General features: G+C 39.6%; 2 protein-coding genes across 3 annotated transcripts in view; both read right to left on the bottom strand.

Moving 5' to 3' along the window:
• Positions 1-25112, bottom strand: part of acot7 (acyl-CoA thioesterase 7) — a 100086-nt gene that overhangs the window by 23696 nt on the left and 51278 nt on the right. Inside the window, exons 3-9 of one of the 2 annotated variants that reach the window (XM_044037188.1) lie at positions 17542-17631; positions 15814-15955; positions 10916-11033; positions 9679-9835; positions 2822-2913; positions 2428-2542; positions 1473-1559 (exon numbers count right to left, since the gene is read on the bottom strand). In XM_044037188.1, the coding sequence (XP_043893123.1) occupies positions 1473-1559; positions 2428-2542; positions 2822-2913; positions 9679-9835; positions 10916-11033; positions 15814-15866 (622 nt within the window). In that variant the 5' untranslated portion in view covers positions 15867-15955; positions 17542-17631. Of the gene's footprint in view, positions 1-1472; positions 1560-2427; positions 2543-2821; positions 2914-9678; positions 9836-10915; positions 11034-15813; positions 16092-17541; positions 17632-25112 lie in introns of those variants that run through there. The other variant, XM_044037187.1, reaches the window with a different exon arrangement.
• LOC122776598 (transcription factor HES-2-like) lies at positions 18892-20332 on the bottom strand. The gene is made up of 4 exons (XM_044037190.1): positions 20194-20332; positions 19990-20085; positions 19786-19873; positions 18892-19683 (listed from the first exon to the last, which is right to left on the bottom strand). Exons 1-4 carry the CDS (start codon positions 20281-20283, stop codon positions 19352-19354), a joined length of 606 nt encoding a protein of 201 aa, XP_043893125.1. The 5' UTR covers positions 20284-20332; the 3' UTR covers positions 18892-19351.

Below are 25112 nucleotides of genomic sequence, written 5' to 3'. Positions count from 1 at the left end.
CCTCCGTTCCTGCCGCCTTGTCCTATCTCCTTCTCTTGGCAACATCCTGCTCAAGACGATGAACCTCCATGGATAAAAAAGCATCTGTTCTGGGCTGATAAAATGTAGGATTTGTTACAGATGTTGCCAGAATGGTTTCTAGGCAGGATTTGAGGTTTGTTTTATTCGATAATCAAACTTTTATCTATAGGTGGCTAAACCATTAAATCTGGATAAGCATGTGTTTCAATTCCAGTTTATTTTTTTCTACAGTACATAGTTTTACTTATTTCTTTATAAACACGCAGAGAAAATAGTAGATTAAAATACAGATACTCTAAATATGCACAAGGTCAAAAACCAAATAAAAGAAGACTTATTTGAGGCAACTATCTTGTCAGATAAGCACAGAATTAGAGGTGGCATTTCCTGCTACAGGGACCAGTTTTCCTTTGTTTAGTAACAAATGCTTGGTCAGTGTCATTTTGATTTTTTTACCTTTACAGTCTTGCTCATAACAGCACACACATGTAAACACACACATAAACACAGTGTTGACATGCTCTCGGAGAGCATGCGCACTTATGGCCATGAAAATCTCTTTGAAGGGTGTTTCATTTTACATTAAACTGGGCCGTATTTCTTTGTCTGTGACTCTGCTCTGTCACCACAGGACACGATGTCGTGATGTACAGTGTTGGGGTTAATGCCAAAGGCTATAACGACTTAAAGGAACCTTGATGGTGAACCATGAGGAAAAATGATGAACATGGGAAACACAGAACATTTTCTGATACAGAAAAGAAAGGGAAAAGTACAATTAGTGAGACGTTGACATGTTTTTTACTTTTTTTTTACTATCTCTTTGCTCTCACTATTCATACTGCATCTCTCTCACCTTCCCACCCACCATACTTCCAAACGTCTGTGTCTTATGATCTCCTCCTGCAAGCTGTCTGCACTATTCCCAATGTACAAATTCCATACATGATCATTTTGAGGATGATCTCACAAAACCATCCAATGTGTGATAAATAAATATGACAGATAACTATAGATGGTGTGATAGAGGGCAACTTTGTTCAGTTGTTTAGCTGCTGAGAGAGAGCGAGCAGAGAACACATCAGCTTTCAGTTTTAACATAAAGAGTATCAAACTCCTTCCAGGATTTTTAGACAATATTTGAGGTAAATGACACCAACCACTGATTTCTGAACCTGTTGGTCACCAATGAAAGCTGAATTATATTTTGTGAGCAGCAAAAACAATCATGCAGAAGAAATTCTTAATAAACCTGAGATACTACTGCTAGAGCAAGACCGGTAAGGTACCCTATGGTTAAGTTTAAGTTTATTTCTATATAGCACATTTAAGGAAGTTAAATGTGCTACACACTCTCTTTCTCACCAACATGTTCTGGAACTGTCTCTGGACAGGATGTGACGCATCAACCTAAGAACCCAATCAGCCAACTGTAAAACACTTGTACTCACCTCCATTAACGTAGTCATGTATGGTGCAGTCAGAGGGCCCCACAAGATGGATCAGGCTGGACTGGCTGAAACCAACGGTGTGCTTTTCTGTGGTGCAAAAATACAAAACGCACACACACACACACACACACACAGAAGAAGTTGAGAATATGTGTATTTTACCAAAACAAACCAACATTGACAAAACTGCATGTGTTCATACATCGAGCACAGACAGACTCCCTTGGTGCATCCCCTGAGTTTAACCCAGCATAAATAATTATTTAACAACATTACTAGCACAGTAAGCACTTTTGATCAAATCACTGTTATTAAAGCTGTAGAGCATACCTTTTAAAAATAAATACATGTACATTAAAGGCCACATGGCAGCATAGTGATTAGCACTGTTGCCTTCCATCAAAAAGAACCGACTGACTCTGTTTTCATGTTCTCCTCATGTACATGTGGGGTTTTATTCGGGTACTCCGGTTTTCTCGCACAGTCCAAAAACATGCATAAATGGACACTAAATTGACCATAGGTGTGAATGTGAGAGTGAATGGTTGTTCGTCTCTGTGTGCCGGCCCAATGTCCATGGTGTACCACACATTTTGACCTATGCCCGCTGGGATGTGGAGGATAAGGTGGTAAACTGAATGAATTAATGACCGTACATTACATTCAAAGCTTCGGAGTTCACAAAATGCTGGTTAAGATTGTTAAATCGTATGGCTGCAAAATCGTACGACTGAAAACACAAAGTTTCTGTCCCACTGTCCTTCTGACAATAACATAAAATACTCCTAAGTTATGCACTGCTGTCACTGCTGATGAAATTGCACAAGCTTAGTGGAAGAATCAAGTAAATAACAATGCACCATTATAACCACAAAAACAGATACATTTTAATTGCCCTGTAGAAAGTTATCACTATGTCAGTGTTTAGCGGTGATACATCAGCAAAGGTCACTACCTGGGTTGGGCGAAGGGGACGCCACGGCTTCAATCCTCAGTTTGGTCTCCAGTCTCTCCATCTTCTGACCCTCGTAGCGCTTCCTGCCCTCCTCTTCTTCCTCTGCACTGGCATACTACACCCACACAATCATTTACACATTCACATCCATGACAAACCCTTTCCCTGCATGGATCTAAATATGCACAACATCATTTTAGCACACTGATTTTCCATGCGCCAAATGGACTTTTCACACTGTTAAATGCCAATATTTTTTATCTTCACACAGTGGCCTCTCTCTCTCTCATGGATTATCTCTCTGTGTTATTTCTCATACACATGGCAGTAAGAGAGGCAGCTAGAAAGAGGAAAACAGACCAAACTCTATCTCTTAAGGTCAGAATAGATGTACCTTGATGGGAGGCACCTCCGTAATCTTGTCGACATTTTGCAGCGAGCAGGGGACGTACCACAACGCTGCCTTGTTGGCCAGCTTTTTTGTACCTGTAGTCACAGAGACGAGATTGAATTTTTATGAGGAACATTTCAATGAGAACTTTAACAGCTTCCTTCAACCAAAAGACCTATTTTTCTATTTCAGGTTTGTGGCTGCAAACTAGTCACATTTTAACGTGTCCTCGAAGCAAAACAAAAATGGAGTAAACCATTTTGAGCTGGCTGTTGACATAACACACAGCAATCCAAGTTATATAAAGCCATTGGTGCTGTCAAAGGCTTAGGCTTTCTTTTACAAACAAAAGAACAGAATATAAATGAGAACATTGTTTCACAAAAATCCTTCATTTCGTATCAAGCTTACATTCACACAAATCCTCCTGGATCAGGTTTGCTGATGGTTTAGGGTAAGCATTTTTTTGTATTGTGAATATATACACATATATATGTATATATATATATATATATACATATATATGTATATATATATATATATATATATATAAAGCCGTATGTTGTGACAGTCATTCTTTTGTCAGTTGACACATAGTAATACAAATATTATGGGAAAAGATGATTTAATCAACTGAAAAAAGTATATAAAAAAAGTGTGTGTTTATATAAATTAGTGACTGCTGTTGTTTACATATATATGTATACATGCATGGTTTGTCTCTAGCGTCGCTGTCTTGGAAAAGAAAACAATTTCTCAAAAACATGTAATAAATGATAGTATTATATAGTATTATACATTTCTAGTCCTGCAGATGCATGGATAAAACCATGGTCGTCATCAGTGAATGAAAAGTACTGCTTCTGAACACAGATCTTTGTGTACTTGAAACATTTTGGCCATAGGAGGGTTGGTGGCATTAGTTCTTCTTCATTAAAGACAGTTACTATAAGAATCATAAAAGGACAAAAGCTGTGTGCAAATCACATCTCATAGCAATCAGGCATACAGGTTGTCATAGTGATATCTGCTCTGTTCTGCCTACACTTTTTCACTAAATTCTTTAACAGAGACAGAGATGGGGGCTATTTTGAGGTTGTGTTATCATGGCATACACAGATTAAAGACAGCACAGGGCCAGCTGCTTCAAATTAAATTCTCACTTGTGGATGCACCATTTGATGAATTAGTTTAGTTGGTTAGATCAACCAGGATTAATGATATTTAGATGAGTTTGACGTGTTGAAATGACTGCACGGTTTCACATGTTCTTTCTACTTGAGTCAAATACATACCGTGAAACCTCATTTACGCATCCACTACATTAGCATGGACACAAATGCAGGACAATTCATGACAGAGGATGAGTTAAAATGGAGAAATGTGAAGTTGAGGGAGTGGTAGCTCACAACAGGCTACTCTTAGGGAATAACATTTGCATTTTACACCCAAGTTAAAACCATGCATGTAGACAACTGTGCTGTGTTACCATACCAACCGCACTTCTCTCCTCCTCCTCTCACTGCCATTGCCAGCAACCAGGAAGTTGCACACAGGAGAAAGAGAGTCATATTTACATATCCTAGACTCTACCAAGACTGAGTGACTCCAGTCTATTATTAGCTCCTGCTGGACCTTTTAACTGAACTGTGTTTAGGATGGAGGATGAAGAGGAGGAGAAGAGAGCGACAAGGACTGGTGGGTGAAGCCCTGGAAGGAATCGGTAGAGAAAGAACCATTCCCAGTGACAGATAACCCTTGTGGCCATAGCAGGCTTTGAATATTAAATCTCTCAATGTCAATGTTTGACCATGTTATCGCCTGCATCCTTCAAAGTACTGACACTGTCAAGCAACTGATTAAGGAGATAAAATAATGAGGCCAACTACAGTCACTGTTTTCACCTTAAAACCTTTAGTGGAGGTATAATCAGTGACTTTGTGCATAGTTTCTTCTCACTTCAGAAAACAGAGCTCTGTTGTAACAGGGCCACTCTGCAGTTTGCAAGATACCCGACAGTGGTAGGGAAATGTTGAAATGTTGAAATTGATGGTGTATTTAAGGAACAGATGAAGCAGTACATAGACATGTAGAAAGAGGAAAATGAGTAACCAATAAGTATGTGGACAAACGTGCCGCAAATCAGGTTTAAACTAAAGCACAAACAAACAAACAACCCCAACCCTTTCAATCTACATTTAAGTTGTGACTCAGACTATTCTTCAAATTTCCTCAATGCACATTTCCTGTTCTCAAACATCCCAAACCCAGTTTGCACTTATCTCTAATCTTGTTCTTCCTTTCCTTCTATTCCTTCCTCCTAACAGCACTGATCTCTTTCTGTCCTCTTCAGCCTCATCACGTTCTTTCACCACAAGCAGTTTAACTTGATTTATTGCTGCCTTTTACTCGTTCAACCCTCTGCTCTCCGCTTTGTCTCGGACCCATAACCCTTCATTCTTCCTCTAAGCAGAACACCCCCTTTGTTTTCTCCCCCTTCCTGAACAGCATGTTCCAGGCTCAGCCAAAGTGCAGCAAGATTCATTCTTAGTGCTTGATCCCCATGATCAAAACCACATTTTCCACTGTGCTGAGCCAAGGCTCCATAAGTTTTAACTACATTACAGCTGCACTGTGGGATGTTACAGGCTGACAGGAATAAATGAAATCATGCCAAAAGTAGAGAAGAGTTTGGGACCGAGCTTTGTGACAGACAAAGGTCATTCAACACTCAATTTAAACATTAAGGTGTATTTTAAGCACATGAGTGTTGAATACTGTTAATGTGAGCACAGTACTCCCCCTGTCTTCTCACACTGAATCCTAAAATTGAAGATCCAACTGTGAGAAAAGAAACACCTCCACAGTTGACACATTGCAGGGAGAATCTAAATTTTCTCTCGTTTTCAGCACTGAAGCACTGTTGGCATCTGTCCTGTTACAGATCTCAGACACGTCCCATGGATTATTTTCTCGGCTCCCAAAGTCAAGCTAGCCTCATTGATTGTTGGCTTTTTCTTTTCATTAATGTTCATTTACTTATGGTCTTTTATTTAAATGTTTAAAATGAATAAATAAAAACTGTGGAGCTCAACTGAAGCCGAAAACAATACTTACAATACAACATTTATTGTAAATGTGTGTCTGGTATTCCTTATGTTGTGGGCACCTAAATCTGTTTACACAGTCACATTATGGGGATTTGCCTTCCTAATGGAGACAAAAATCAAGTCCCCGTAACAATAATTAATACATTTTACGGTGAAGATACGTTTTGAAGTTAAGATGAGGTTAGGGTTAGGATTAGGCCAGTAGTTATTATGGTTAAGTTTAGAGTAAGTCTCCAGGAAATTAATGTAAGTCAATCTAATGTCCTCTGAAGTCATGGAAAGCACTGTGTGTGTGTGTGTGTGTGTGTGTGTGCGCGTGTGTGTATTCCCACAGCAATGTTTCAGTACGTGCAGTTGTGTGACCCACCAGGATCATGACAGTTCCTGCCATGATTATTTTAAGCATCAACCCATAATGCATTGCTCTCAGCTCTATGTATGCATATATATGTGTGTGTGTGTGTGTGTGTGTGCATGTTGTGTTTATTCAAATGTACACCCGAGTGTGCATGAAATGCAAGCATTATTACCTCTGTGGGACTTTTGCTTGAGTGTGTGGGTTCAAAGCCTCAATACATTCACTGTTTTTTCTCTGTGTGACAATGTCATATCGGCAAATCTTGGTGTGTGTGCGTGTGCATTCCTGAATAGACGCAACTCTGCATCTATGTGTATCATGTTAGATGTGTGCATGTGTGTTAGTGTGACTGTGTACAGAATGTATGTGGGTTTGTTTTACATACATGTTTGAGCATAAATGCAAATACGTGAGCGCAAGTGTGTGCTGGGTCGTGTGAATGAGCATGTGCAGCGTATTAGTGCGCATGTGCGATCCCCCCAGCAGGGACAATCATCACGGCTCGTGCCCACAGTATGCAGCCTTCCCCTGGGGGGCCATGACTGAGAACTGCCTGACGAGATGCTGCCTGACTGACTGTGGAACCTGGACGCTTGCCTCCTCCCCCAACACACACACAGATGAAAGAGAGAGTGATGTACACATGTGAAGTAAACCACAAATGTGCTGTATATGTATAAATAAGAAGAGTGCAATACATGTTCAGTCACAGTATACAAGAAGCATGTATATTTACGAAACTGAAAAAGCATGTATGGCTGCACATTCCTCCTTTAGTGTTAATATTAACAATGCCCAAAATAAGGCAAAAGTGCAACCAGGAAGATGAGAACCCGACCAGTCCTGCCTCAGTTTGAGACGTCTTCTGCAAAGAAGTCAAATGTGTGTGTGTGTGTGTTCAGCGTGAATCTGTCCGGGTGTGAGAATGTGTATATGTGTGAATTTTTCTATGCACAATGTGTCAGCATGTGCAGATCAGGTTCTGTATACACGCAGGTCTCCCCTACGTGACCGTGTGTGACTGTGAGTCGGGTGTGCACGTTGTGTCGGAGCATGTGCGCAGGTACATCCACTCTGAGTTTGTATCTGACTGTGCCACAGTGAGTGTGAGACCTGACACTAAGCCAACGTGACAGAGGCAAATAACGTCTGCTCCCGTTATCTTCTCTTTCCCCTCGGCCCTGCAGGAACCTTTTAAAGGGCCAAACACTGATGAAAACACACATGATGTCCATGCACATACTTGCAAGTATACCACACGGCAACACTATGCATCTATCTGCACGGTGCAAAGCGATAAACACACATTTAATTCGCCCCCTTTTCTCGGTTACCAAAACATGAATAAAATCATGCAAATGTTAGATCTAAAACAAACAAAAACATCCATTTATTTACACATTCTGTGCCTAAGAATGGACAATCCTTCAGGTTTAGATGAAACTAAATCCATAGAAACACAAACATCCATAAGTCTATATGGGTCACCGCTGTGTCATTTCAAATACGCACATCACACATACATTTTTACACATATGACCTACATCCTATATGAACTAATAGACCACCAAGCTGCAGCCTCCTCTGGCTCTCCTTTAATGTCAACGCTGCCCGTGTGTGTCTGACCTGAGGACAGAAGCTCATCTGCACAGTGCAGGAAAATAATTCCTGTTCGTAAAGTGGGACAGAAGCTCAACGTGTGTCTGCAATTTTTTTTCGGTTTCGTTAGAATGAAATATGATGTTCTCAGATCTGACTCACGGTGACGTCCATACATATAATACACGTAGCTGTGCAAGTGTAAACTACATGAACTAGATACAAAATGAATTCTTAAAAAAAAAGAAAAAAAAAAAAGGTGGCTCTCATCAAGTGATCTGCATGTATTTGTTTTATATTTAATGTTTTTTTCCCCCAACACCTGTGCTAATCCTGTCCAATTGACTTGTGCTGAAAAAACACTGAACAGTTTGAGAGACAAAATATTAAACACAAACGGCCTTGAAGCTAATTCTCTCCATTAGGTCTCTTCCTGCTTGGGGTCCTTCCTGGCAGCGCACTGTGGTGACAAGAGGGTGTCTGTGATGATGCCTGTATGTATATACACTGCTCTCCACCTGTCAGCTCATATCACTGCCTCCGCCTCCGTCAACCTGCTTCCAACCCAGCAACCAGCCAACCAACCAACCAACCAGTATAAGCCTGTTGCTAGGGCAACGACTGTCTAGGGGATACTTCTTTTGTTTCTCACACCTCCTTTCCTTCATCCTTCTTTCCGTCATGACATTCCCCACTTTCACTCTAGCTCCCTCTTTCATTCCCGCAGCCATCTTTATGCCCATTGATATGTCTGCCTGCTTCTCTCCTCCCATTTGTCTTTCCGCCTCACTCTCCTCTCCGTCGTTCTGTCTCTTTCTCGGTGTGTCACTCTCTTTAATATCTTCAAATGGAAGATGGACATGTTGCCAATAGCTGCTAATTAAAGACTAAATGACAAAATACAGGCCTGTGACATGTACCAAGCAACTGCACCAATGTTCAATGATGTGTTTCGTGTGTGTTTACATGTATTCATGGGTAAAGACAATATCACTTCTCCCTTGATAGAAATTCATGCGGTTATACTAGGGTGCCACACATGGGGCATTTTGTAGTTTCAGATAGTCTGTGCATCACTGTTGCCACTGGCATTTAAAGGTTCAGTGACAATGCTAGGTCAGCCCAATGTGATCCTGTGTGTGTGTGTGTGTGTGTGTGTGTAAGCCTGCACACGCACATGGTGTGTGCATGTGTATGTATGTCCGCTGTGCAAATTAAATGCACACAAATCAATAATCAATAAACAACAAGAGTTGCCGACTGAATCACTTGGCAAAAACTCTACTAAAACTAGAAAACAACAAGGCTCTGAGTTTCTATTCCCCTGTCAGCTCTTCCTCTGCCATACCTCTATGAACTGCATTATTTACTGTGTGCTGCCCTCTACTGGTCAATCACTGTAAGACCATTCTACAATCTCATAGAAGACCTTGCCTGTAATTGAAATATTTAGCCAGCATATGGATCAAACCCATGAAAAAAAATGAACAAAAAAAAAAACAACCACCCCAAACACAAACAAATGACAGTAAGGTATCAGGTATTATGAACAATTAAGGAATTCAACATTACTAAACATAGTGACATTGATAATATTTTCCTCGACGACATATAGACAAATAGACCCTGTGTATTTTGTGCATGACAGTGAGTGAAGAGATGAAGACGTTCTTATCTCTCCCTTTATTGTTAAAATAAATATTAAAAAAAGAAAAAACCTTGCATATTTGAATTAGTTAGACATTATACCTTCATATTTGCAACAGTGCAACAGTTCAAAATGAGTCACCCACCTGTGAGGATGTTCTCAGCCATGACTTTGACCTGCACCTCCATTGAGTGCTTGGAGCTGTACGTGATCTCAGCTGTCACGTGGGCAACCTCACCGATGAACACAGGAGACAGGAACTCTGTCTTCTCCACCCGGACCAGAAGAGCCAAAGAGCGGTCCTGAAGAGGTGAGACAGCAAACCGTAAAATTATCATTAACTAACTATCAGTGGCAGAAGTTGATTCTCTGTTGGGCAGATTAGCTGTAGATCAAATTTTGAATCTCAGTACCTGGAAAAGAGATCACAGAGTCACTGTTTCACTGAATTCAATCCAATAAAAACAATGTAAATCAACCTATGGGCTCTTGTTATTGTACTTTCTCATGTTTAGACCAAATGAGATTAATGAGTGACTGTGAGGTGTTTTATTTTTCAAGCAGAAAAAGTAACTAAATTGGTGGCAGAAGATTTACAGCTAACTCCAAGATGTTTCTGGAGGATTTTAACGACCATCGCTCATTTTACTTTCTGTCGCCAGTGCCAGACATGAACTGGTGACTGTCAAAGTCAAATAAGTTTCAAGGTTCCTTGACGTCTGTGTAAGATAAATCCAAATGTGTGGAGACAGAGGAAACAAAACAACACCTCAGATACAATACAGTTGATTATTATTATTATCTGTGATTCAGCGTTTACCTGGTTAATACAGGTGACAGGAAAGAACTAAACTAAAAAGAAACTACTTGTTGAAAGGTGAATAGTCCTTATTTAAGGTTGACTTTGATGTTTAAGATGATTGAAGAACACTCACAAGGAGGAAGTTTAATTAAGTAACAAATACAAAAACATGTTTTGTCCATGACGTTGTTTGTCTTAAAATCTTATCTGGACAGTGAAATGTGGGTCATAGTGAAAATATGAGCAGAATGCAGCAGCAGGTGAGATCAAATGATTCAACAGTGAAGTAGGTTAAAGTTCAGCATTTTAAATGGGACAACAAAATATGAGCAATGCGATACCTTACACAAACACAATCATCTCTGCAACACGGTAATATTGAGATTTTCAAACTTTAACTTTTCACTTCTTTCTCATGGTGCTATCAAACATCATTCGTTTGATGATTTACACCCATGCTTCTCCTTCTACGACCTAAACACCCTCAGTATATGTGACGATAACAACTCATTTCTGCACAGCAGACTATGTGCACAATTTTATTTTGATGTTGTTGTCGGCCATTGTTGCAGTCTCTCACCCCATTCTGTGTGTTGCAGTGCCTTGTGCTGATGATGCAACCAGCTTCCTCGATCATCTTGAGGATGTGTCCGCCATGGACGTTGCCCACGATGTTGGCATCGTCTGGACGCATGATCCTGCAGTAAAGAATATGTGCGTGAGTACAAAATGGGAGTACTGATGATGATGATGATGATATGTTTTCAACATGTGTTGTCACATTGTTTTTGGCTGGATCTTGTGTGTTTTAGGTTTAAATGACAGGTCCTGTCTATAATGTATTTTATATTTTATGTGTTTTAGGGCAGATGCAAGACTCATCTTTTTTTTAGTCTATGTTATGTCGTAAAACATTTGCCAAAGCCCTGTGGGGACAATAAAGTATATTTAAATTATGGATGGATCAATTCATTGATATGACATTGAGCATGTACATAATTTGCTAAATCATTTGATTTCACATGTTGTGGATTAATTTGTTCGGATATAATATGCGTTCACTGGAAAGTTACTAAAGGAACTTTAATCATAATTAGTTTCCTTAATTATTAAATTATTAAGACTAAAACGTCTTTTTTTAGCTATTATGCCTTTCACCATGGCATAAGGCTGTGTGATGAAATCATATCAAATAAATAACTGACAAAAAACAACCCAAGAACAACCCAAGATGTTGATGATGATAAAATGCAAGAACATATGTGATGAGATTTACTTGTAGATACAACATATATCCGGTCTCATTATCTCTGACAGCGCTCTGCACCTCAACGACATCAGCTTTTGTTCAGTGTGAGTCAAACTAGTCTTGCGACTTACAGTCTAATCTGCTGACATACTCTGAGATTGCAAACAAAGAGTATGCACTCAAATCGGACTAATCATGGAAATCACACAGACACTCGATGAATGACAGAGTACAGATGTGAAGTCAGTCTAAGTTCCATTTAGTAAGTTTGAACGAAAACAATATCGGAAGACCTTATGATAAAACTCACTTATGAAAAAAGGTAAATGGTCTGCATTTATATAGAGCTTTTCTAGTCTTGATGACCACTCAAAGCTGCTTTACACTACAGTTTTATTATACATTCATTTCATACAGCACAACTACAGTATGTGTAACGCATTTTTCTATCACAAACCTTTCTAGCGGGTGGGCAATCAAACCCACAACCTTCAAGTTGAAAGACGACTCGCACCACCACTGAGCTACTGTCACCCCCAACGGGGGGGTAGTAGTGGGGATGTAATCTGCGACAGACTATCGAGTACAACCAACAATCTTTGATGAGCACAGTATCCATTCAATACCTCTCTGACACTGTGTGTCAACAATTAAAACATTTAAGGAAGTGGGTAATTGGTGTATATAATATTACTACTCTTAATGCATTGAAAACGGTACTAAAAGGATTCCTGTATATTCAGCAGCACACCTCATACTGTGTGTATAAGAAAGAGAGAGAGAGAGAGATACCTGCTCAGGAGACATTTGGAGCCCTGCTGAGCTGCAGCCTCTTCATCTTTTCTGACATCTCTGCTAACCTGCTGCCTTTGACTCTCCACCACCACTGCCGTCTTATCCACCTCATCCGATACCCTTCTGCTCCAAGGTCTAAAGCAACGCATCTCGGCACTCTGCTGACTCTTCTGCTCTCTCTGAACTCAACATTCACGTCTGTTGAGAGTGTGCGGGCCCTGGTGTTGGTGCAGTGGCCGATATCTGGCAGGGTTTAATGTAAACCCCGCCTTAGTAATGTTGACTGGTCAAACTGGATTACACCACACCCACAAATGCAACAGGTGACCAACAAATTTTGTAATAATCACAAGTTTTGTGTGAGGGAAGTGCATAAGGCGCGTTACACTCTGTACCTGTCTGTCTGTAACGAGATGTGTCAAATTTGAATGTGGGCTGTCTTAGATAGGAACACGATTCACAGTCAGAATCTGCTCCAGTCAGCACTAGTTGGGGACAGTCGGCATGGCGAGTTGGCACAGAAATCAGGTGTGAGTGGTAAAGACCATTGCTGTTAAAATAGCAAAGCAAAAGAACTAATGTATGGTATTTCACATTAAATTTAACAGACACAATCACCCACTTACGAGTCTGTAGGGTAAAGACTCAAATCGGCAAGTATGTGAGGGTAACAGACCTGACCAAGGTTATAATAGTTCTGGATTTTTCATTAGTTTTATTCAGTTTTGACTTTTTGTTTCTAAAATTAGTTTTTATTAGTTTTTAGAGTGGGTTAGATCGTTTTTGTAAGTTTTTATTTTTGTAAACGCCAAGTTTTAGTTTAGTTTTTATTAGATTTCGATTTGTGTAACATGGAGTATTTGCCCGGTGCAAGATGCAAAAAGGTCATGATAAGTTTTGTGTCATAAAAACCTAACATTTTAAAAATGGAATCTGCTGAGGTTGAACATAACATAAATAATAATAAATAATCCTCATGAGACACATCTGGCTTTATGTCCCACATTGTAAACAAAAACAAATTAAAAACATTTAATTAGGAACGAAAACCTTTCAAAATTCCCGGCAGAGAAAAAATAAATACACTTCATATGAACCCAAAGGGCTTATGTATGAAATACATTTACAAAGACGAAATCTAAGCACATTTTCACTACGATTTTAGTTAGTTTTGTAAACACAATTAAGTTTTAGTTAGTTATCTGGGTTTTTTTTACTCTAGTTCTATTTTAATTTCGGTTAAACGAAAAAGTGTTTTCAATTTTAGTTTTGGTTATTTAGTTAGTTTTCGTCAACTATAATAACCTTGGACCCGATCTCAGTTGCAGTCAGTCAAAGTCAAGAAGCTATCAGGTAGTGTTTACTGATTACTGAACCAAAGAGTAGGTAGGATACAGGAAATAGCATCAGGAGACGAAGACAACAGGAGTGGGAATATCAACAACAACTGATGTCATAAAAATCTGCAGTCAGTTAGTGTGGACTTCAAGTCTTTTCAAAATCACGAACAACTTTGAAAGTTGTGTAGTTCATCGCCAGCTTTAGCTGTTTTATTTATCAAAACATATTGGGATTGCCTGATGAACAACGGCAAAGACATTTCTGCCAAATGAAAGTAATTTCACCTAAATTTTGCACACCACACTGCACCTTTAAATAACTCAAGACTATGGACTACAGAAAAATGCCAGAGGTTCCTTTGGCAGACAAACAAAAAACCAGTCGGGGGGTGGGAGGCTGAAAGCACAGCCACACCTAAAAGCATTGCTGGCTCATACATATTTTTCAACACAGATCATAGTGTGTGGGAACTTTTTAGTTGTCTTTAGGTATAATTAAATATTGTCCTTATCACATTACTGAGTATTCAGTGTGTATGTTTTATCTTACATAGTTTACCTTTGAACATCATAAAACATACTTTTAAAATCTAAAAATTCCTCTGTATTCAACAGAGGAAAGGAAACACTGGGGTGCTTTTACTTTGAAACATGATCTGGACCTGCAGTGTTTACATATTTGAGTCTATCAATCAATAGAAAAACATTAAGTGAAACTAAATTATCATTATACTTGCCATTACAGCATCACACTGTTGTGCTGAAACAGCAGTTTATGTGAGCCTCCCTCTTTTTTTTATCCTTTAAATGTGACCTTAAGATGATGTGTAGACGAAGCAGCAAGTCGTGGCAGGTGAGATGTGCAGAAAACAGTGCCGTTTGGAATTGAGTGCTTTGTATTTATTTTTATTTTTTTGTTCTGTTTGTTCATTTTTGTTTGAATAATGTGATTTCAGTTCCAAAACAGGCTTGTTGTGCATCACTGTTTATATGTATTTACTAAATTAGTTATAGCAATTGTAATTAAATGAGTAATGTAATTAGTTTTGATAGCAAGGAGAAATTTATAATTAGTAACACGTTTATTTCGAACATGTAAAATCAAAACAGACAAAGAAAACAAATGCAGATGGGCATTCCACACAATCTATCAATTTACATGTTCAAAAAGGAGTGGGAGGAAGTATAAACTTATTTATTCCCACCCCATTTTCCACAACTCAACAACATTTACATAATTTTTTTTTAGCTTCCTGCTTACCAATGCATCCATTCATTTCTATATATACTATATCCATTTTCTCTAAAAATCTATGTCTTTTTTCAATTACATCTTATAATATGTGATTATTCTGTGAATTGTCTCTCTCTCTCTCTTCTTGTTTATTGTAATTCTTCTTGTTATACTTTGAGACTTATCTATTCTTTATCACTGTGTCCACCGCAGGTACTATGGCAAGGGGAAATGTCTCCCCCTGCTGGCGGACACATGTATAACTGTATGCTGCCGGAAAATGAAGCCTGTTCATTACATTTTAATAGATAGCAGTCACGGGTTTCTCTCAATGTTACTCTTACTAGGGAAATCATGAAAGGCTCAGCAGTTACACACACTCACCGCACGGAACTGTGAAACACAGGCTCCAGACATGCGCTGTGACATAAAACTTTTTAATTGGAGTTTCGGGGAAATGGTGGCGACCTTAATTAATGTGTCCTTGCTAGTTATATGGGTCTGTCTGGTGTCCTGCTGCGGTGAGGTGAGGTCATAAACGGCGAAACGGTGTGCGCTACTGCACTGACGCACACACTGAAAACCCCACAGGAAATACAAACACACACACACACACACACAGACAGAGAGACACACACCAGTACAAGAATGACAAGCTAACACAGTTAAATCTCTGTGGGACTGTGTGTGTGTGTGTGTGTGTGAGTGTACAGTAATGTGCTGAGTATTGTAAGAGGACATGATGAAGCGGATTATCTGGGCAGCAGCATCATCATCACGCAGCGACGCGCTCTCCTTCGTCACTTGTCGGTCAGTCAGTATATATTCCCTCGCGTGTTAATGTGTCGTAAAGGTCTTACCTGCATAACTGGACGGAGGATGTTGCCTCGCGCTTCTGCGGTACCGACATCATGACGACTATGGTGAGGAGGACAATGATGAAGAGGCTGACGTTTAGCTCTCTCTTCTTGCTCTCTTGTGTTGCAGCGAGGTTCCTGTGTGCTGCAGTAAAAGCGGATATCAGACGCCGGCCGGACTGTTATGACTCATCCGGACAGGAAATACTACGAAATAAAGACTTGGACACAGATGTTATGTGAAGACTGGCGTGTAGACGGGAAGCCCCGCCCACGTCGGTAGGATCAGAGAGATCTACACGCCTCTAAAATGACAGGTGTGCAACATGTCATGTGAAGAGTGAACAGGTTTGTATGAGCAGTGAACGCTGTGACGCAGTGACGTGCACAGACGTCTCAGGGACAGGGGGACTCCAGTGAAAAAAGGGCACCAAACACTACTGTGGCAAACCATAAGGTTTGAACAAATATTGTGTGACAGATATACAGTGTTTTACACATGTATTAGACCATCTGTCATAAAAATGAGAAAACATAAATATTTTAGAAATCTTTCAAAAACTAAAAAACAAATGTCATTGTTATATATTTGGCAAATAACAAACTGAATTCACCTTTTCATGCCCACATTTGAGTCGGCTCACTGGGCTTCTTCTCTGAGATGAATCAAGCAAGAAATAAAATTAAACCACTTAAACAGGTTTTTCTGTTCAGGAATGCAAGTATATAACTACAATTTGAAATCATCATCAAGGAATGATAATGTGCTATTCTATTTTTCTCTGTTTTTTATAAAGCAGTACATTTCATGAACAACAATAATACTTGTAATTTAGTCAGTTAAAGAGCTTCTACATACTGGTATATTAACCATTACAGTAACATAAAATACAACTAATACATAATATATAATTAATAATATAATACATGACTAATACATAAGTCAAGCACTGTTTAAATATCACCTATTTTGCCACACACAAGCATGAGCGCAAGTCTTAGTCCTAAACTTACCCTGTTCCTGCTCTGTCTCATTAGGACCAGGTTGGTTTTGTTCTCCACAAGGATTACTGGTATTGGCAAGTTCTTCTAATATTAATATCATTATTATTATTATTGTTATTATTAATAATAATAACAATAATAACAATATTAATAACAATACTTTTCAGCAGGCTTTACACTGAGATGTACAATTCTGCCCTTCTCAGTTCAAAGTTCTTAATCTGCAGTTCCGAATTCCTCAACAAATTTCTTCACTACATTCCAAAGTCCTTCAAAGCAGCGCAAGGTTCCTCAACACAGTTCAAAGCTCCCCCATCACAATTCTTCCATACACCATAGTTGCATAAATAAATGCCAAAACGGGTGAGGATTATTTCCAATGCTGAAAATTCTTATTCTCATAATAAGAATTTCTAGCAAGCTGCACACTGAGAAGTGTAATGCTGCGGTTCATTGTTCTTTAATCACAAAGGTGAGGTGTTGGGGGGCGTGAGAGGCAGGGCAGGACAACTCATACAGTGGTTTATACAGATAAATAAATAAATATTATCAGGTTCTCACAAATGGGGGGAGGCGTGAAATCATTTCTGTCCTCCCATTTTTGTCCCTTCCCTTTAACTTCATTGTATCTGTTACCTGTCTGTTCCATCTCCCACTCTTCCTTTACAGACACAAATACATCCATCCATTCTGAGACAAACCTTATCTGTCATTTCCCTGCAATACCTCTTTAGCCAGTGTCGTCTTCTTCACTCAGCCTCTCACTTTTAGGTGGCCACAGCAGATCATCTGCCTCCGTCAGTTCATCATGTCGACCTAACAGATCAAAGAACCCAAGAAAAAAGGAAACACAGGATGAAAAAGGAGGACTTTGCTGAAAAAGATAGAAGAAATAGAATACAGGAGGAGGCAGAAATGCACAATTACACTCCTGACTAAGCTGCAGAAATCACAACTTAAACGTAATTATGGGGTATTAGTACACACTCGCAATTGAGAATGAATGCTGTAGGTCACATCAATAGAACAATAAATAACTAATAACTAATTTCTTTTATAGTCAGGGGGCATACAGACAGGGGCTGTATGGGGCAATGTTTGGCCTATCAGTGCACAACCATGATTTGTTTACAGTTTTAAGATGTGTAATAATTCAATGTCATAGTGGGCCTGGTAGTGGGCCATTTATTTAAAATGTTGTGTTTTTGCAGTCAAGTTTAAAATAGCCATAAAATATTCAGTCCATTTTAAGAAGTAATCAAAAGTAATATAACCAAGCCACAGCATGTGTTAATCTTTTTTAAATGAAAGAACCTTGTTGATGGCAGAGGTCAGGGAGGAATGAACAGACTGGCTTGTGATGATGTAAAGGCAACAGATACATGCAACAGCAACAACGTGTTGTTATTATTATAACTAAGGTAAAGTGCAGAGTTTTGATTACAAATGTTTTGGTGGGCCGTTTTTTGATTTTTAAAATGGGGGTATTTTGCTAACGAGCAGAAAAAGAGCAGAAGTTAAAAGAGCAGAAAACAGCACCATGTCATTGCCTCTTATCGCCACAGGAGGGCAGCATAGACTGCGTTTAAAAACGACAAGTCGGAGAAGGTAATACTTCATGCTGCCTGATGTGGGCGCCTTTGACCACAACATTGAGTCAAACGGTTATTCATTCTCTTCAGATGACAGATGTTCCGTTCACCGTTTCTCCTTCTTTGGTGAAACATTATATGATAAAATATACAATAGATATATATACTATATAATAGAAGATACCCCTTTGCTGCACCGAGTTCAATTCAAAGTCAGTTGAAACTGTCTTTGATTTCCTGCACATTTTGCTGCACACATGCAGCGTGTGTGTGTGTGTGTGTACGCGCACCCTGCTGTGATCTTTGTGGTGGTTCGTCCCTGTAATTTCACCTGCTTTCTGTTTATCATTCAGTCACGTAAAGGAGTATTTTCACCCCCTTTGTGTATGTGATCGAAGCCCTTTGTGCGTTAACGATGCGTAATTACGCACGAGTATAGACCACCAGTGTTCTTACAATCAAAATACACAGACAACACAACATCTAACCACAAAAGCGTAGTTTTATTTATAATGATATAACATATATATACAACATTTGCTATCAACAGCAAAAATAGAACACAATCCCAACAGAGATACTTACAGTGACACATAACATGTCTACAATTTCATCTGCACAGACTCAGAACACTGACGTCTATAGTGCAAATGTATACATACAATGACCCTTTGGGTCTTACAGGGCTGTTTCAATAGCCCTTAACAACTTAGTCCGCGAAGATGACTAAATATTTAACGTTTACATACATGCAGATTTTTAAAAAAATACGACCGTCTAAACTTGTCAACTCATGCAGGACAACAGACTCGTGCGCAAAATTTAAGTATATAATACTCAACAATACGATTTAACGATGAATTCTGGCTTTTCATCAACGGAAAGGAGACACTAAATCAGTGCGTATATTTACAAGTGACGACGAGTGAATGCGTTCTAAAAATCTACCAAGGTCTCCACATAGCAGCGTTGATAGGCTGCATGCTTGGCTGTGCTCTGGGGGCCACTGCACCGCAGCTGCTGCTGCGGGACTGGCTCTCCAGTCTGGGGCTGAAGCTGGATTTGAGGCTCAGGAGTCTCTGCTGGATCTGAGGGAAGGTTCTGGAGCTCTGGGCGCAGCAGTTCAGGCAGCTCGGGGTGACTGTGGCAGACATAGACTGCTGAACGAAGTCGTTGACCCGCTGGCACGCGTCTTGATCCAGGCTAGTTTTGGGAACCAGAGTGGAGACGCGCTGGAGGCAGGCTTTGTAGCCTTCTCTGTAACCGTCTGCAGAGTCTGAAAAAACAATGACGAGTTAGTCCCGTTGTTCACAAAAGAGGAATCATCTTGGCACACATTAATGAGAAAACGTCTTTAACAAACAGAAGCACAGCTCACCTTTGGCATTAACCGGTGGGATGTCACTGAGGAACCTCACAGTCATTTCCAGAATGTCTGCTTTCTCAAGTTTGGAGTGACGAGTCTTCTGGAGAAAATAATGAACAACAAATGTTTAATGTCTTATTCACAACGTTAGCTTGGTGTCGATGTATCTAATAAAACACATTTTTTGCATTTATCGAAATGTAAAGAACAACTTACATCTCTGCCTGTGAGGGGAAGGATGAGGTTTTTCAAGTGGTTCAGGCTGTCGTTGATACGAGCGCGCCTTCTTTTTTCCATCAATGGTTTCATAGTCTGGAAAACAAATGAAATACATTTTTAGAATTCATTCCTTAAATTAAGAGAAAAACACTGACCAAAATGCCCGAAATAATGCTGTATAAATGCAGTAACTTCGCTTACCTTTCTGAGCTCAAGAGCTTGTTTTCTTTTGGCCACGGTTGGCCTTGGAGAAAAAGACTGAATAGCTTCGAAAGTCATGTTTGGAGACATTTTCAGCGCCGTCTTTGTGTCAAAGGAGCGTTCGAAAGAGAAGTCGAGGAAGAAGTGTCTCTAACGGCTGAGAGCTGCGGTATTTATCCCCCTCCTGGCTTCGGTCTTTGTGCGTCAGGGCTACGCCCCCAAGCCGACACAAAATGATTTGAACCAGCTACGTATTCCGTGAAAACAACACAAACGCTTCTCATTTGCAAAGATAACCATCTGTCTTGCACTCTAATCCAAGCGTAACAACTTGCGTGTCTGCGATATGATCCATCAACCAAATCAAACAAAAAGTGCCTCAAGAAGCTGAAGAAAGGCGTGCGTAAATTGTCTGCGTGGCTTGGACGCACAGAGCGTCAGAGCAAGAAATACAAATCTTATACTCCTTAGTTTACACTTTCTTAACAACCTACAGTATAAATGAAAAATAAGGATAAGGATTATAACATATAAATAGAAAGACTTGTTTGGTTGTTGAATGCATATATTTTGACGGTGCGTAATTACGCACATATATACTGTTAGTTTGGGAGAGGTTGTCTCAATAGTATTTATTTACTGGCCCATATATCTATAAAATATAACAAACTACAATAAAAGGTATTGTATTACTAATGAAGGTTCATTACATTACTATTTTTCGGTGATAAAAAAATAGTTTACAGTATATATACGATTTAAATACCTGCTGAATTCCCTGTTGCTGTTCAACGCTGAGGTTTTCAGTTTTATTTGGTGTTATTTGGTTTGCTCACTTTAATCTCTGTTCATCATTTAATTCCAAACATTTTTATATTAAATTAATGCGCAAACCCACAGCAGGGTGCAATGCATACATCTTGACGTAGGGGTCACGCTTGCGTGTGTTAAAGTGTTTAAAGAGACGCAGACTCTTAGTCCAATCGCACACCCAAGCCACGCTACTTTCAAATAACATCTGCGCTTAGATTTGGACAACAATAGTTTTGCATATGACGTTTTTATGCAGTTTCAGCCCGGGGGAGTGTCTACCTGTAGGCTGTGTATGCCTGCTGCTAGAGACTCACACATGGACGTGGGGGCTGGAAAAAAACAGAGGATGCATAGTGGATGAGCATATTTTATTATCACAATAGCCACCGTCGCAGAAATAAAAGCAGCCTGGTTTTAAACGTCACGAGGCATTTTAACTTAAACCAATGACTTGGTGTAAGCATATAGTTGATAATCGGCCATCGTGCTTTGTGAGGTTTTGTACCTCACAAAGCACGATCAAACTCTGTATTACGTCTTTAAAATGTGCAGAGTTTAAATTAAAAAAAAAAACCCGGAGACATGACAGCCCATCAAATACCACTGCACTCAGGGGAACCACGCGCGTAGCACGCGCCACGGGGACCAGATGGCTGTCTGTTACCTACCCTTCCACCCCACCCACCTCCATCTATGACCCCACCCTCCACCCCCCGCGCACGCACACACACACACACCCTCCTTCAACTCCACACCAGCATCACGAACAGCTACTCCACACACACACACACAGTTGCATATACTTAAGTTCTTTCACTATAAACTTTACAAGCACATGACACATGATCTCCACGCATTAGCGTGGGTGTCCCATCTGCATGCTTGTTGTTATGAGTCCACGTTAGTGTCCAACTGAAACACACCACTCGCCCCTCCTCCCCGTTTGTCTCCTCTACAGCTTGACTCCTGGATATTTGAGCGTCCACGCTATCATGAAACGCGTGTTTATTAGTGTTACATGATGATGATGATGATGATGAAGATGACGAAACACGAAGCTCTGTCTGTTGATGGGGGTGAAATATGTTTGTCATAAGGAAGCCTATACCAATGAGCAAAGAAAGTAGGAGCCATCTTTATATTTGAGTATAAACCTATACCCGAAATAAACATTTAATTCTTCTAAATATTGCACTGGTGTCATTTATTTTCATTTTAACAGTGCAGCAGTAATTCATGAACAGTAACTGCTTCAGAGTGAAAAAGTCTGACACCAGTATATATAAAAGTATGTATAAAAGAAATCTACAGAATGGAAATGTAAAGGTCGTCGTGACACTGAGGGGGGAAGTGTACGCGCTGCAGCCCTGAAATTGAGAGGCACACTTGCTGCACGCGCCCCTCACTGACCCGCCGGGACGGAGGGATGGAGGTGGGGGATGGGAGGAGGAGAGAAGAGAGGACTGGGTGGGGGTAACACTTCTGCCGAGTTTTGCTCTTACGGTTAGAGTCCTCTTTTGTCTTTTCAAGCAAATTCGGCGTCGGTAACCCATCTGTGCAGGCCGGATAACAGGGAGCCTTTGTCTGGAAATGTTCCGACAATTCATGGGAATTAAGAGTCACACGATAGAGAGTCACCAGCAGCAGCAGCAGTGAGTGAATGAGTGAGTGAGACTCCACCTGACTCCTGATGCTGCTGCTGATGCTGCGTGATGTTCAGGCTCCAGCGTCGCAAACAATGGCAAACATTATTTTCTGCTACAAATTCTACAAACAAATAGTGTTTGGTCTTCAAACAATGAGTCTTAACCATTTCAGTCATCAGAGTGAAAGGAAACAGGTTGATATGTTGTATATGATATTGTATGCAGGTACATCTGTATGAAATGAAAGCTTGAATTCTGCACTGGTGTTTCACAAAAACATGACAAATACAGTGAAATGAAAACATTTAATAATGCTGCCTTTGCAGTAGCTCTATCATATTCGACTGGAATAATGCAATGACTTGCGACAAGTAGTGTTGTCTCAGAGTTGCTTAGGGTTCACTGCTAGAATCAGACAATAGCCAGTAAAAATAAATGATGGCATCAATGCGTTGTAACCATAGCAGCACGTTTTACATTTAATTTTAACACAATATATTTATAGGAAACATTCTGTGTCCTACACACATTTATCAAATGACACATGTGCTTTCTCATGTCCAAAGCAGAAGAGTTCATACAAACCACATGGCTTTCTTAAGATAAACTAATTGTACTGTCCTCTCATATACTTTTATAGTAAACATGAATACATATCTGACAGCAATTAAATGTTAGTTATCAACTAAACTAAGTAATTTCAGTAATCAACCCTCATTAAAATACATAAATCATGGTGCAGCAATCACATATGGAGAATGGAGACAAAGGGCTTCACTTAACAGCTGCATCCCAAATGAATCTAGCTTTGCTGGAGACTGACCTGGTCCTCAATGATGCTGAAGTGCTTATCTCAATTTTAAAGCCCACTACGTGTCTTTTAGAACCCATTCCTATATGTCCCTTTTTAAATCAGTTTTTAAGCTGAATATGTTCTTAGTATTGTGAATTATTCTCTCCAGATGGGTATTTTCCCCACTGCTTTTAAAACTACCATATTAAAATCCTTCTGTAGACAGTAGTTTGTAAGTAATTTGTAAGTTAAGTTTTAGAGATTTTTTATTTATTTTTTAAATCAGAAATGATTTGATTTTTTGTAAATTATTATTTATTTTAAATGATTTTATGACTACCAATAACATATTTGAAACATTTCAATCTGGTAAATCGTAATACTGAAACAGCTTTAGTCGAAGTTGTCAATGACCTCCATTTTAACTGCAACATCTCTACTAAATTCCATCAGGTGGCATGGCAGAAGCTTACCTATGCCGATGACACTCAACTTTACATTACATGTCTCCTGATGGCACGGGGCCAATTAATTCCCCTTTTAATTTCATTTTAAAAGGTTATGTTTTAAACTTAAGTCACTTGCACTAAATCCAGCCAAACAAGTCAGAAACCTTGGTGTCATTTTAGATAGAACAGTTACTTTCCGCTGGCCATCAGACTGCTAAAGTCTAAATTCTGTATATTTGCACTACTTTATTATACTTTTTTTCTTGAGTCATAGTTTACAATAACTACCTCAAAATGCAATGCTGTGTTGTTGTTTTATCCGGTTTCCAAGCAACCAGTTCCACTGCTGTGTTTTCTGTGCATTGACAATAAAAGAAAGTCTAAGTCTAAGATTAGATTTTAACTTTCAAGCACACATTAATTGATTAATTGAGTATCGCTCAGCTGCAGCTACATTCAGCTGCTAGATCACCCATTAGTATTTTAGTCTCCAGTGTTTTCTCTCGCGGTTCTTTGTGAGTTCTATGATAGTGATTCCTCATTTCCATTCCTCTCTTCTTTTCCCTACTTCTTCACTCCTCCATTGCTGTGTTCTTTACATAATACCAGCCATTTGTCGGCTGAAATAGTTGCTGGGTTGGGGGTGGGCCAGTGGGTTGTTTTCTTAGATTATGTTTTTATCCTGTGAAGCACTTTGAGTTGCATTGCCTTTTATGAAAAGTGCGACATAAATAAAGTCAGTATGCAAATACCTCCACCATGAAGACAGATGAACAATCATAACAACCTCGAAAGCATGAGAGCGTGATCACACAACACCAATCTACAATAATCTGAGGCCAAGTTAAACTCCAGAGGCTCCGACTGGAAAGACTGGAAATGTACAACAGCTCTCTAAAACCCAACAGCAGCTACAGTAAACAAGAGAGTGTTGAAGAGAACTCTCTCAAAGAAGTTGTGCCACCTCAGCTACAGTTTCCCAGGACTTAGATGATCACACTAGACTGTGTGTCTTTACTCGTCCCACAAACCTCTACCCCAGTAAGGGATGCTTGTTTAAAGCATATGAATTCTGTCGTCGGCAAGAAACCTGCAGATTGGAGAGGGCGGAGTCCAGATCTCACTCCTGAGATCTCACCCATGATCAATAAACATCTGCCAAAGCATATATTGTCATAAAGTGGGCAAACATAAATCAATTATATGCAGTTATCTGTG

This window comes from Solea senegalensis, linkage group LG11 (assembly GCF_019176455.1).
Source record: "Solea senegalensis isolate Sse05_10M linkage group LG11, IFAPA_SoseM_1, whole genome shotgun sequence".
In the NCBI taxonomy this organism is placed as follows: Eukaryota; Metazoa; Chordata; class Actinopteri; order Pleuronectiformes; family Soleidae; genus Solea; species Solea senegalensis.
Note: the sequence above shows the minus strand (reverse complement) of the source record. Positions and strands in the feature narration are given on the sequence as shown.